Consider the following 14,233-nt stretch of genomic DNA (forward strand, 5'->3'; position numbering starts at 1 on the left):
GGATATAGCACCGGGAATGGGCTGCAGGGAAAGGAGAGCAGCTTTGCCTTTTGGGGGAGCTGCAGGCTACCTTATTGTCTCTCAAGAAAGGCACAAAATGAGTACTTCAAGTACCAACAGAGTACTGGTGTGTCTCTGAGCTACTGAGTGTAAAAAGAAGTACGAAGAGCTGTCTACCTTGTCTGGCCTCCTGAAGGATCCCTGTGCCATGGGGTGTGGAAGGACATTAAGGTCCAGTGGCTGCTGCAATAGCTTTGCAGCAATACAGAGGCCTATCAGCTGGTCTATCTATTGGACAGACAGGGAGGGATCAGCAAGACTTGCTCACCCTTTAATAGTTCCATATGAATTTGAGAACAGGCTGAACAGGTGGGCCCGGTGGGTGGAGATCAGGGGCACAAAGTCTAGTGAAAGGCCATTAACAACCCTAGCAAGTTTACTGGTGACACAAAATGGGAGAAGTGTCTGATACACCACATGGATCCCAACAGGCTGAAGAAAGGAGCTGACAGGAACCTCATGAAGTTGAACAAAAGGAAGTGCGAAGTCCTGCACCTGGGAAGGAACAACCCCAGGCAACAGTATATGCTGGAGGTCAAGTCGATAGAAAGCAGCTTGGCAGAAAAGGATCCTGGGGTTGTGGGTGGACACCAACTTGAGCATGAGCCACCAATGGACCCTTGTGGTAAAGAAGGCTAATGGCGCCCTGGGCTGCACAAAGTGTGCTGTGTCCAGTTTTGGGCTCCCAAGAACAAGTGAGATATGGAGCTTTAGAGAGAATAGAGATGATTTCAGGAATAGGAAACAGATAGAATGAGATGGCCAGAGGATACATGGATGTATCAGATAATATGGAACCTAAGCATGCTGCAAATAGTATGAACAAGAAAAGATTGCACCATATCTGGCTAGGATGAAGTTAAAATTCACTGCAGCCTGTAGAGTGCTGTGCTTTTTGCAACTGTGGCTAAACCTGTCTGATAACAGAAATGTTTTGGCTATTGCTGAACAATGCTTGCACAGAACTAAGGATTTCTTTCCATCTGCCCCTCACAAAGGCCAGTGGGCTGGGGAAGGGCAAAAGGTTGAAGAAGGGCATAACATAGCCAGCACAGCTAAACTGAACTGACCAAAGGGATATTTCATATGAGCTCATGCTCAGCAATAAAAGCCCAGGTAAAAGGGTTAGGGCAGAGGGGCTATTTGTGGTTATGGTATTTGTCTTCGCAACCAACAATATGATGAGATCCCACTTTCCAGGAAAGTGGCTAAACATCTGCCTGCTGATGGGGAAGTAGTAAATAAGTTCCTCATTTTCCTTTGCTTGCAAGCACAGCTTTTCCTTACCCTATTAAGCTGTCGTTATCTCAATCCATGAATCTTTTTGTCTGCCTTCTATTTTTTCCCCATTCTGCAGGAGAGGGGAGTGAGGGTGAGTGCTTGGCTGCTGGCCAGGGTCAACATACCATACTTCTGTGATGAAGTTCAGACGTGTATGTGCAAGGCAAATCCCTCACACAGGGACATGTTTGCACAGCTTTTCTGAATGCTTGATTTTAATGAGAAATTAATAATTACATGTTAGAATAATTTAAAGAATAATGATAGTTGTTAAGAGCCTCAAATAACCCAGAGCTGAACAGTTCTCAAGCTCTAGGTATTTATATTAGGTTCAGAGAAAGAACAATATTAGCAATCCACACCCTCAACAGCAACATGTTTTTGTTACCTGTTCTATCTGCCTTGCGAAATTTACATTCCTGCAGCAGTATCCTGACAGATTTTATCTGTCAAATCAGAGCTATAAAGTGCACAGGTTATATTACTGAATACTGTCTAATTACCACACATATTTGCTATTATAGCAAAGTAACTGTGAGAATTTTAACAATAGTTGATAGCAGTGTATCTGTCTCATGCTTTATCTTGAAATTATTAGTTGGCATCTCCTCCTAAGTACTACCAGGCAGCTTGTAAGATCCTTATTCTGCTTCTAGTCCGTTATTTTTACAGAAAAGTAATTTTTATTCCAAGAAGGAAAAACTCAGTGCAATTTTTAAAGAATAACAAAGATATTTTCTCTGGACTTATTCAGGTCACTGTACAGAACTAATACAGTTGATGCACCCTGGGGACTCCCCTGTAATTCAGTGTTGTGGTTTAACCCCAGCCAGCAACTAACCATGGCTTAGTTCCACAGAGTCAGTTCTCACTCAGTCTCTCAGAATCAACTGATGCTGGAAATAACAGCAGTTGCCGTGTCTGTGAATTCACTGCTGCAGTTCTTAGCAGGACAGCAGCAAAGCTGCCCTTCAATGTTCCAAGTAGCCAAACTAATGTAGCCAGCATTTGCATGACTGTATGTTCTCACATATATAATTCACACAGCAACATTCCTATACACAAAGGACTTTTTAAAAATCACCTTAGTTTTGAAATATTTTTGGTAAAGCTGGTAGGCACAGAAATAAAGGGTTGCATCTTTCATGATAGAAGTCTGCATACCAATCCCTGGTAAGATGAGCACAGACAACAATGGAACAGTTTAGAAGAGGTGTTATTTCTTGTTTTAGGCTTCCTCCCTTCTCAGAGAGGTGGCTCCTTAAAATTTTGTTGTAGGTAACATGACTTTTGATACCTGCACTTCATTACTTCTCCTGTGGAGAACAAGGAATACCAAGGGAACCTACTGAGAAAATGTCAATGTGGATATTAAAAACCAAATAAACTTATATATGTATATATTACGTAACTCCTGAAGTGTGTTTCCAAGTTCCTTCTGGTTGCTTACCACCTAGAATTAAGATAAGGGGTTTGTTAAAAAGAGTGATAGTTTATTAGTGAAAGGAATTGTGAGAAATGAGCAGAACTAAATCTACTTTTTCAATTATCATCACTCAGTGGTGACTGAGAACTTCAGTGAAAGTAAAGGTCTGCCAAAAGTGGCTCTCAAAATCTGGAACATGACCCACTTCTACAGTTGTACCTCTAATAGTTGTCGTTTTCCTGATGCCTTCATTCGAATTGTGGCCATTCGTTCTGCCAAGACCGTGAGAGTGGATTGCAATGCCAGCTGATCAGCAGCTTCTGCATCCAGTGGTTCTGAAACCAGCTCCTGGGCTAACGATGTCTGAAGCTCAGTGATTTCTTCTTGTAACATCAAAATCTCATCCATCAAAGCCTATTTAGAAATGAGACCAGAGGAAGTATTTCCTTCATTTATCAGTGAGAAAAAAGTATCTCAGGAGGCTTAATAAAAAAATTCAAGACAGCTGTCCCAAGGGAGCATAAGGAACACAGAGTAAGGACTATATCACTGCTGGTTTGGTAAAGTATGAGTCCTGCTTTTAGGTGATTAAGCCAGGATTATACATCTGACAACTGAAATGTGGATTTAATTACTTACCTGGAATTTGAAACATATCACCAAAAGGAAGTCTTTTTGAACTCTTATACATACAGATCTATTCTTCGAAAAAATTTTATGCAGGGTATTCGAGTAGATACAGAGGAGATGATGAACAAGTTAGTGAGTGTATGTTTGTGAGAGAGAAATAACAGCACAAGTTAGCTTCCAGCCTGAAGCTTACTGATTCCACAAAGAACATCCAGCAATATATGTAAACATCCAGGGATTAACTCCATGGTGTAAAAGAAGTTACTACCACCATTCTTATCCCATAGAACAGTTTCCAAGACGCCTCCAACAGGATGCTGCATTACCAATACCTTAGAGCAGATACTCTACCTTCATGTCTGACAGTGTACACATTGGATGCACAGGACATAAGACAGTGCTACAAAAGTCAAAAGTTTTCCTTTTCAGGTCATGGAGTTCCTACTGAAATGAAAACTGCCCCTACCACATAGTTTCAAGCTATCAAATAGAAGGCTTAGTTAATTACAACTTGGACAGATGTCAGATTGGTTAATTGACAAAATATTCTCTAACCAGGATGCCATTTCTCAAGGGGAATGGGAGGGATTTTTTTGTATGCTCTAGATTGCTCTGTTCAACAAAGCAAAGATTGCATTTAGATCAATTTAACATGCATCAGTATTGGTTATGATCTTAGTAAACTTGGAAACATAAAGAGTCCAATGTATGCTAGCAGCACTGATGCTGAAGAACAGTATCTGTAGGTGGCAGTGAACACCATCTCTGACAAAAGATTTTGCTGAAAATTTTGACTGGACAAACTTACTGTTTAGTCTAGTTTTTTAAAAGGCTCTTTATTAAAAGAATCCACATTACACCATCTTTAGAACAGCAGAAGTCCAGAAAGTTGTATGAAACAGAGAAGTTTCATACAACTAATGCATGTTTTTGAGGCATCCAGCTGTGAAGAATGCTGCTTTCTAAGAAAAGGGAACTAAAGATATATGCGTAATGCATGCCCTCCCTCTATTTGTCACATGTAAATTTTTACCTGATGTTCAGCCATCTGGCTCTCTGGGCTTTTGGCTGGTTCCAGACTCTCATTTAATTTGATCTCAATGCTCTCCATTTTTGTGGATATAGACTGGAGTGTGTCCTGATACTTCTGCTGACGCTCAAGAGCTTCATAGAGGGTACGCTGCTTTTCACTGATCTGAAAAGAAACGGAATGTATAAATTCTGACCTCTGATATAAAATTTACTCTTTCTTCTGCTTCTTACATCCCTAGGCTTACCAGACTAAATCCAAGAACTTGCCACAAGTTTTCAAAAGTACAAATTATAAGGGATTATTTATTTTAGATTTTATGTACTCAAACGTGGATATGTACTATTTGCTAGATGTATAGTTCTTAATATCCCGTAATAGCTAATGTGCCTCTGCAAAGAATTAAAATTTATAGCATGCAAACAAAACCTTGATCATTGTCATACTTCACTGAATTATTATGCTGCACTACTATGTAAAATGTGTTAAGCTGACTCAGTACTTGAGGAAACTGGATTCTTGGACCTTTTTTTGCCAGCTCAACCAGCATGAGTGGATTTCCCTGTTAGGTTATGCAATGTAGTCTTAACTATAGCTGCCTTCAGAAATATTTGCCATCAGCCTTAATGACTTAATGGAGGTCTATCCAAAACCAGGCTTCCAAACAAAGAACAAAAGAAAATAACATCACAACTAACAATTCTTGTTTCTGCTTGAAAACCAAGAATTGCAGAGAAGAATATTAACCAGTTCTTTGCATTTTATTCCTTACAAACTATCTATTTTTTTGAACCCTTCAAATGAAGACTTACCACATTTTTCAGTGTTTCCCAAGAACGCTGCAAATCATCCAGTTTGGCACTAGCAGCTGTTTCTAAGCCTGGTTCATAAAACTCCTGGGTGGCTGAAGTGCTGGGTTGAATTTTAGCAGCTTCTGTCTGCAACTGTTCAGCAGATAAGGCTTGGTAATAAGCAATGTCCTACAAGCATGAAGCACATTATGGCACTTTCAAAATGAAAGCTACTATGTAGCATTCCCCCCGTGTACTGTCCCATTGCATGTCCATTAAAATAAAACCCTCAAAAAGACAAAACCACCAGAAAACCTCTGAGCAACACAGTAAATAAATATTAAAGAGTAGAACACTAAGTATGGCCTGGAGCTTCACTATGAAGACCACTGTAGATGCATTTTTTTTCATGATCATATTGGCTGGGAGACACAGGAGGCAGCTATGGACAGACATGGAAAGGCTGGGAAGGGAGTGCTATAAGTGGGAGCATTGTTCTAGCATCATTGCAACAGACAGCAGGGTATGGCATGGTAGGTGACAAGGAATGTCATTCCAACAAACACAGAGAAGGCAACAGAAGAACAAAAAAGGAACATGTTGAAGAACTAGTCAATGATGTAAGACAGAGTACAAAACACTAGCTTATAGTAAGCTTTCAAACAAATAGATTTTCTTGGCTAACTTACAAAAGATAGTGTGAAAAGGGACCAGAATTGCCACTAGAAAGGGGCAAATGTTCAAACTGCCACTGAAAATTCAGGGTGGAACTGTTTCACAGCAGACATTCCATATTCAGTGCGTGGGGATTCCTTCAACTATTACAGGTGACAATTAAAAAAATATACAGAAAATTTAAAATTAAGGAAACATGCACAGTATCTATATTTAAGTCAGGAAAGCAGACTTAACAACAAGGATTATTTAAAACAAAACCATGTAATAAGAGTTACCACCACATCTATTTGGAAGGTGAGAAACACTGCAGCCTTCCTTCTTCTCACTTAGTAGCCTTACTTTGTGAACTATGTCCAGACCATGCAACCCAGCAGCTATTATTCAGTTTCCTCAACAACTTTGCATTTTTAAATGCCCCTAGTTGCTCAAAATCCACTGGAAAGTTTGTTTGGAAAATCCTCCTCCAATGATTTCAAATTTCCCTGTTCCTGACTTTGTAGGATAGGGATGAAAATCCAGCAGGTTGAGCAACATGACTGAGAAAACTAAGTGCCTTTCACCTGGCAGCTTACAAAGCTGTGTCTACCAAACAGACTGCAAACCCTTTACTGTACTGCAAATACAAAAGTGTGTGTAAAAATACAAATCCCCAGAGAGTGAAAGGAATTAAATAGAGTTGGTGGCTCTTCTCCAGGGCCCAGTACTGGAGCCAGTTTTGTTTAATGTCTTTGTAGCAAGGTGGGTGTTGGTCTCTTCTCCCAAGTTAACAAGTGATAGGACAAGAGGAAATGGCCTCAAGCTGTACCAGAAGACGTTTAGATTGGATACTAGGAAAAACCTCTTCTCCAATAGATTTGTCAAGCATTGGAACAGGATGCTCAGGGAAATAGTTGAGTCACCATCCCTGGAGGCACGTTAAAACACTTGTGGTGCTTAGAGACATGGTTTAGTGGTGGACTTGGCAGTGCTTGATTATCAGTTGGACTCGTCCTTAAAGGTCTTTTCCAACCTAAATGATTTAATGATTCTATCTTATACCTGAAAGGAAAGTGCAAAGACGACAGAGCTAGGCTTTTTTAAATGTTGCCCAGTGACAGGACAAGGGACTATGGGCACAAACTGAAACACAGGAGGTTCCCTCTGAACATCAGGAAACACTTTTTTACTGTAAGGGTTACTGACCACTGCAACAGACTGCCCCCAGAAGTTGTGGAGTCTCCATCCTTGGAGATACTCAAAACCCACCTGAATATAGTCCCAGACAACCTGCTGTATGTGGCCTAGCTTGAGAAAGGGCGTTGGAGCAGACAACCTCCAGAGGTCCCTTCCAGCCCAAGTTGTCCCGTGATTCTGTATAGGTGTATACAAGTCAGGCACTACACAAGACTGTATCTGTGGTACTAGATCTCCAAGTATATTTAGGATCCTAACTTGGAGCAGAATCTTTATTTCCCTATGTAATTTCAGTATCTTATCTAATACTGTACGTGAACAAAACAAAACAAGCTCTGGAAGAGTACAGGAACAAGGACACTCCCATCAAACTGTCCAAAAGGGGCAGACGAGGTACTTCTTCCGAGGCAATAATAGAGAAAATTGAACAATTTCATGATAAAAGTTATTTCTAATGTCCAGGAGCTAATAGGGAATAGGTAACGGCTTAGCACACCATTCGTTACTGCAATTTCAGAATCTTTTACTCTGACCACAAGTGATCTTTCCATGTCACAGTGAAAAATTGCAACAGTACAGGCAACTTCTCATTTTGCCTTATCAGCAGCTACTCTCCAACCCTTAGCTAGCCCTCTCTCAAGACCAACAGAAAAACTGGGCTTCTGCGACTTCTTAATCATGGTTTCCAGAATAAAAAGCTTGCTTTTACAGAGAAAGAAAAGCAACCCCTTCCCTCCATCAACTACTTTCTGGAGTATACATGACAGTTTCTTTTTGGCAGGGCTTTCAGATAATGGTAGTGTGAATCCAGATGTTCTTACAAGTAACAGATTTTGTTGCCCCCCAAAAGGCCCTAACAGATCATGCCTGCTTTTGTGAAAATTAGCCAAACAGTACTCAGGCTTTGTTATTAGGATGTAGGAGCAAAGGGTGTGTTTAGATTTCAAAGGATATTTAACAAGGGCTGTTGCACTCTAGGTGAGTTTTTGTAAGGGAAGGAGAAAGAATGATTAAGTAAGCTGTGTACAAGGAGATAAAAAGACATTTAATAGTGACCCGGTCCTGAAGACCTGAATCACAGCATCAGCTGTGGCTTCAAAGGCTTTCTGACAACACTTCAGCTTTTGCAATTCAATTGTGCTGCACTGCCTATCTGGAAAAATAAGTTTTTAAAAATGTGCCAAATTTTAATCAACTACGTTTGGGTAAAGGTGAGAAGTTTTAACTCCAAAGGCTTCCCATTCAGTACTGCAGCAGATGAAGTGCCTGATTTTGCTATACATCAAAATAAACTGCATTGAAGGACTGTTATCTGTTGCTGAAATGTATACTATGAAACTCCTCAGCCTTCTTACAGTTAACATTTCTACAGTTCCCCACCCACCCCATTGTTCTTAGAGGAGTTTCAGTACAAAACTAACAACATGGGCACCTGCTAACAGTGCTAAATCTGTCATTTTCTTGTATTTATGGTCTTGCTTTACTTTATTTCAATACACAGAACCAGTATTTCCACTAATACGCAGTTGGCATTTGTTTTATATTTTCATTACTTGTTAGTAATGTAAAACAGTGCATAGATGTCTGAATTCAGAATAACCACATTTCACCATTAAGAGACACTAGGAAACGATGAAAGACTGTGCAAAGATAGGCACGAATTTAAAAAATAGCCTTAACATCCAACCTTCTCCTCCTCATCCCCTACTTCATGAAATCTTCTCTTTTTCAAAGACTAAATTAATGTAATTATTTACTTTCTAGAGCTCCTGTTCACATGTTTTTTCTGGTACTTTGCAGGTTATCTTCCTGTGACATTTTTTTTCTGTTAATGCTGGCTACTTTTTATAACAAAAGATTTTCAAATTAGTTCTGCTGAGTGTCAGTGAATACATAATATTTTTTAATTTACAGTTAAGACCCTAATTAACTAATCTCTAGTTTTTTCTTTTTCTTTTTTTTAACCAACCTTATTTCCTGAAGTGTCCCTGGGCATTCATCATGGTCAGCACTGGCACTTTCACAGCTTCTTTAGTTTCAACATCATGTGAGTGTGAACCTAAGCATTTTGTAAGCCACTACATTTTGGATCGTTCTTCCGCTTATTTTTTAGTATGTTCAGATCATTTCAACACTAACCACACTGAAGAAACCTTAATCTGTATGTTTTTTAGATTATAACACCATCAATTTTATCTCTTTCAAAAATATTCTGCTAAATAAAAAACATCTTGTTAAATTTTGCCATAGTAAATCACAGGTTCTAAAATTTGTATTTTGATGTCACCTCATGGTGAAACAGCATTTTTGCTAGGTTTTCCTTATTATTTGAGATAATGGAGCTGTTAGTCTGATTTTTCATTTTCAGAGAAATGTAAGGAACTGATATTGGCTTCATTTATTGGGAAGCAAGACGATCTTGGTCCTTTAATTATTTCACTGATTAACACTGTCTAAGATTTCTGTGATGAAATATATAGCTGTCTTTTTACTGTAAGTAAACTTTACTGGAAAATTTCTGATTATATGAAATAACAGAACACTAGAAAAATCCTTCTCATTAATTACATAACTTTTTTATTTTTCTGTTGAAGATTCTGTCACCAGTCTTACTATTTTACCTTAATATTCTTCCTTATGTCCGTTCATGAAAATGAATTATTCATATTTAGCAACTTCTGCAGCACATATGCATCTTTGAAATTAGTGGAAGGAATCAGTGGGCATCTTGCTCAAACCTTTCTAATTCTACTCAGCCATGAAACACAATGCATTCTACCCCTTAAGTCTGCAGTGGTCAATTTTGGAAGAATTAGCAATTAAAAAAAAACAACCACAAAACCCACAACATGATGAATTCAGAGAGATGGTGACTGCCCCTAAGGCTCAACTTTTAGAGCTTAATATTTTTCATGTGCTTTCATGGGCATGATGCTTCATATGCTAGATTCATTGCTTATTAGACCCCTCAGTTTTAATTTAAAAATCTAACTTCAGTGGTTTCACTGATCTGCCACTTGAAACAGACTGACACAGAAAGCATGGAATGAACAATACATAAAAAAAAAAAAAGAAACAAACCATGAAAGTTAATACTTTAAATGGTATTAAGATATTAGCGTGTGACTTCAATGTTACAATGCCATTGATACAGTAAGATAGATATGTATGGACATAATGCAATGTTTTATTATGTGAACTACAAAATTGCATTTCTTCTCAGGATGCAAGATTCCATTAAGTACTACTGACAAAATAAAAATAAGGTTATAAATAGAAAACAGTAGTGACATGCAAGAGCTTTGTCAATTCAAATCTATTTTTAAAAACAGCAAATAGCTTTAACACCCAATTTATACATTTTAAACTCAGAAGTCAGTATATGCATCCATTTTGAATTACAGCCTGAAGGTTCAGTTAGGTTAGAGGTTAAGCCTCAGTTCCTTGGAGCTGTAGGTAAATATTATTTCAGAAGATTAAATAAACCACCTGTGGAATGGAACCATGCATGTCTGAGATTAAAGCTGAATGAATGCCAAGAGGGAGGTACCTGGTTAACAGAAGCATCTGTATTAGCCACAGGTGAAGGAGAGCGACAGGCAGGTGGAGAAGATATCTCACTGTTGGTTCCCTCCTCCCCAGACTCCTCAGTGACAGGGGATAGCAGCGTGTGACAGCGACCAGCAGTCATCTGCCACAGGAAAAGCAACCCCAGAGCACAGGAAGAGAAATCAGTTACCTCAACTTACGTTTGACTTAGACTGAGATAAAAACAAACAAAAAACAACAACAACAACAAAAAAAAAAAAACAACACATGGCCAGAATTACCATGTCATTATTTGGTCATACTTCATGCTCTTAATTTACCAGTTTAAAAATCTTGTTGAATTAACAGTATCATTTACTTGTCAGACTTCAGTATAAATATGCTCTCCTGTACCCTAGCAAATTTAAAAGAAATTGTATAGCAAACAACTCAATAATAGTAAATTAGGGTTTGGCTGTATGTCTTCTAATACAATCACTGCTGCATATGGAAATACTGTGGAGAGCTACGGAATAATGCAGTATTGGCCTCGGTATCCAGGCTTGGTTAGAACAAGGAACAGACTTGGAATATAAAATACACACAATCCAGTAGCAACATACTATTCTTGCTCCCCCAATGCTGTTATACAATGAAAAACCCTGAAATCAGCACTCTATTTTCACTCAGATAAAAATCTCAATACCATCAGCAGTATATTTGTAATGAGATCCAGTTAGAAACAAAGGCAGGCAGAGTAATTTAAACATGAGGCCTATGGCAGTACTTAGCCAGCTTTCATTTCCAACACCATCATCTGAAAATATAGCAGCATATTGTAAATTATCACATCAATATTTTAAGAGATTTAAAAATACAGTGTGTAAAACCGATCCACTGCAACGTCACGAAATATTTAATCTGATTTCATCTCATTCCTGCAATTCAGTACTTTTTCAGTGTTTGCTCTTACATGCTGTCAGCTACAAAAAAGCACTGGATTTGCATCTTCTTATGGAAAACTTCCACTGGTATATGTCTGTTAAATAACTTCACCCTTTATGAAGAAGTCTTGAAAAACCACATAAAGCAAACTACAGGAAAGGGAAGCTGCAACTTGTTTGGTTTGCCACACTTCCAGCCATTTCAAAAGCAAAATGTATATGTAACCTGTGGCAATTTGCTGCACAGGAGTATTGCAATGATGCAAAAGCAAGCAGCTGAGATGAACAGTACCAAGACCAAAGCATTCCTTACCATAACCACCGAGGGATGAGCAGAGTGTGCTGGGAGCAGGTCTGAATCCAGCTCCTCCATTCCCTCTGAAAGCCCCTCCACTTCTGTCACTGTCAGCAGCATTGTGGCATGTTTTGCTTTCATTGTCAGCATCTTGCACTTTGAATTCAAAGAAGCGATTTGCTCCTGGTATCCTTTGATCTTCTGAGCCAGCTCCTGAGGAAACATTTTTTTTTTCCCTTATGCAGAGGCTGCCCATAAAGGCCACAGGACTCGCAGCATTTCAGCTTTCCTGGCAAATGCAAGCTCTCCCCTCCAAGCCCAGCCAATAACATCACGGCACTGCCTCTCCGGAGCCCTGCATAAGCTGCCGCTAGCTGACAAGCAGGATGTTGATAGTGGAGGGAACAAGTCAGGCTGCGTCTGGCTGCAGAGCTAAACCGCAGAACCGAGAGCTTTGAGGCAAAACCGGAAAAATGCTGCAAAGGCTCTGTGTGCATGATAATCACAGAGGGAAGGGAGGGATGCCTCACGCTCGCATCCAGCCTGAACCTTACATGAAGTTTATTAGCTTCAGACTGCAGAAAAGGGAAATGTGTCTCCTTCTTCCTGTCCTACTTTTTCCCCTTTCTATTTCCATTTATCTGAGGAAGATGAAGCTTCTCCACATAGTGCATGCCACGGAAATGAGGCTATGTGGTAACCACTGTAAAAAATGCCCCATTCAGCTCTCGACAGAACGAATTAATTGTTCAAACAATAACTCACAGGGTCTAACAACATCAAATGTGATAGGCACAATCAGTCACGTAATAAGATTAAATGCAGACTGGGTCACTTTTTGCCACTGTTTGAATAAGCTGTGGTTTAATCTTGTTATGGCTATAAAGGGGTCTATCTGTATGGCCAAACACCATCGTATATTTAAGTTTAGTTGGATAAGAAAGACTGAAATGAACAATGAACAATCTTAGAAACTGACTTGTCTTCTCTCCTGCCCTGTACTGCAACCCAGTTTGCTGTCCAGCCTCAAAGCTTTCAACTAATAAAGTAAATAAACAAAAAAGCAATGCTGGAAGATTTTAGTATTTCTGCCAAAGCTATTGCTCCTGTTTCCACAGAGATTCAATAATATGAATTTCAATCTATAAAATGAAAAGGACATTTGTAGAAGCTTGCCTGCTAAGCCAGTGATTATTCATTCAAATATACTGCTTTATTTATTTGATTTTATCTCTTCAACAAACACAAGTTTTCAAGGAAAAATAGGAAGAGAAGTTGCAAGATCTAATAGGTATAATAAAAAAATAATTAAAATATCTTGTACAAAGTAAATTTTAAAAGTAAATAAAAGTAAATGAAAAGTAATGCTTCAGGCTGGTAAAACTAAATTTTTTTTTGGGGGGGGGGGGGTGCTGCATAACATTTTCTGGAAATTATTTTCTCAAAACCACAGTGCAGAACAGTCATAGTGAGGAATACAGAGATCAAAATGGAAGCAGCACAAGAACTGAGGATGACACTTTACTGCCTGGGTTACAATGGCACCTGGTCAGTGTCTGCCATGTAAATAATAAAAGGAGCTCTCTTGAAGCGCCAAGACTTACCTTGGAGACTAAGCAAAGTCTGGAGTATAAAACATCAACTAGATCAATCAAAAACCCAACTGCAATTAAATTAAGCCATAATTTTAATGTCTAGCAGCTGGTATAGTGCTCTCTTTGGCAGGTACCAGTCATTCACTAATGCTTAATGAATGACACCTCTGAGGCTCAGTAAGAAATTATCATCATTCAATATACTCACTTAATTCCGTCATTATTACTGAGATGCAATAACATTTGTGGCATTAATTTCAAATGCACTGTGTATCTAACATATTGAAAACAAGAAAAAGGAGGGAAAAATGTGATTGTGAAAAACCCCTGAAGTGACTTATAAAAGTAATGCTGTATGAAATACTGTATTATCCATTAAAATAATTCAAAAAGTATGGAGATACTTGCCCAATTTTTATATGAAAGTCTAAATAAGCACAGGTCAATAAACAGTTTCAGAGTGTTACATGCAGAGCAATATAAGATTCCTACAAATCAAGTTGTATTTTGCTTCTACTATCTTTCTCTTAGTTTAATTCTAAATATAACTACTTCAAACATCCCTTTCAGTTCTTGTCCATGCAGGCTTCAACAGGGAATCTGGAACTGAAGTTTTCTTAAATTAAAAACACCTCTAATAAGCATCTTGATGAACTTGCCTTTCAAAGTAGTTTTTGAAGTAATACAGGGTATGAAATATACCCTTTATGCTATGCATTTCCACAGGTTTTTGGCAGACAAAATATGAGCTAAAACCATGCATCTCAATCTTTCAAAACTCCTTACCCCTAAATGTGGAAAG

At 38.7% G+C, this 14,233-nt stretch overlaps 1 protein-coding gene and 1 long non-coding RNA gene across 18 annotated transcripts in view; one reads left to right on the plus strand and one right to left on the minus strand.

Moving 5' to 3' along the window:
- LOC133278595 (uncharacterized) overlaps positions 1-14,233 on the plus strand; it is a 398,225-nt gene that overhangs the window by 374,613 nt on the left and 9,379 nt on the right. The gene's annotated exons all lie outside the window — the stretch shown is intronic.
- Positions 1-14,233, minus strand: part of SYNE1 (spectrin repeat containing nuclear envelope protein 1) — a 291,988-nt gene that overhangs the window by 86,964 nt on the left and 190,791 nt on the right. For 14 of the 17 annotated variants that reach the window (XM_061471557.1, XM_061471555.1, XM_061471566.1 and 11 more), the window contains 5 exons: positions 11,855-12,049; positions 10,620-10,760; positions 5,240-5,407; positions 4,431-4,592; positions 2,987-3,181 (listed from right to left, as the gene is read on the minus strand). In XM_061471557.1, the coding sequence (XP_061327541.1) occupies positions 2,987-3,181; positions 4,431-4,592; positions 5,240-5,407; positions 10,620-10,760; positions 11,855-12,049 (861 nt within the window). The remainder of the gene's footprint in view (positions 1-2,986; positions 3,182-4,430; positions 4,593-5,239; positions 5,408-10,619; positions 10,761-11,854; positions 12,050-14,233) is intronic. The other 3 variants (XM_061471559.1, XM_061471563.1, XM_061471561.1) reach the window with 3 other exon arrangements.

This window comes from Pezoporus flaviventris, unplaced genomic scaffold, assembly GCF_033815535.1.
Source record: "Pezoporus flaviventris isolate CSIRO_AGI_PZ_B2104156 unplaced genomic scaffold, CSIRO_AGI_Pfla_v1 ptg000066l, whole genome shotgun sequence".
Classification (NCBI taxonomy): domain Eukaryota; kingdom Metazoa; phylum Chordata; class Aves; order Psittaciformes; family Psittacidae; genus Pezoporus; species Pezoporus flaviventris.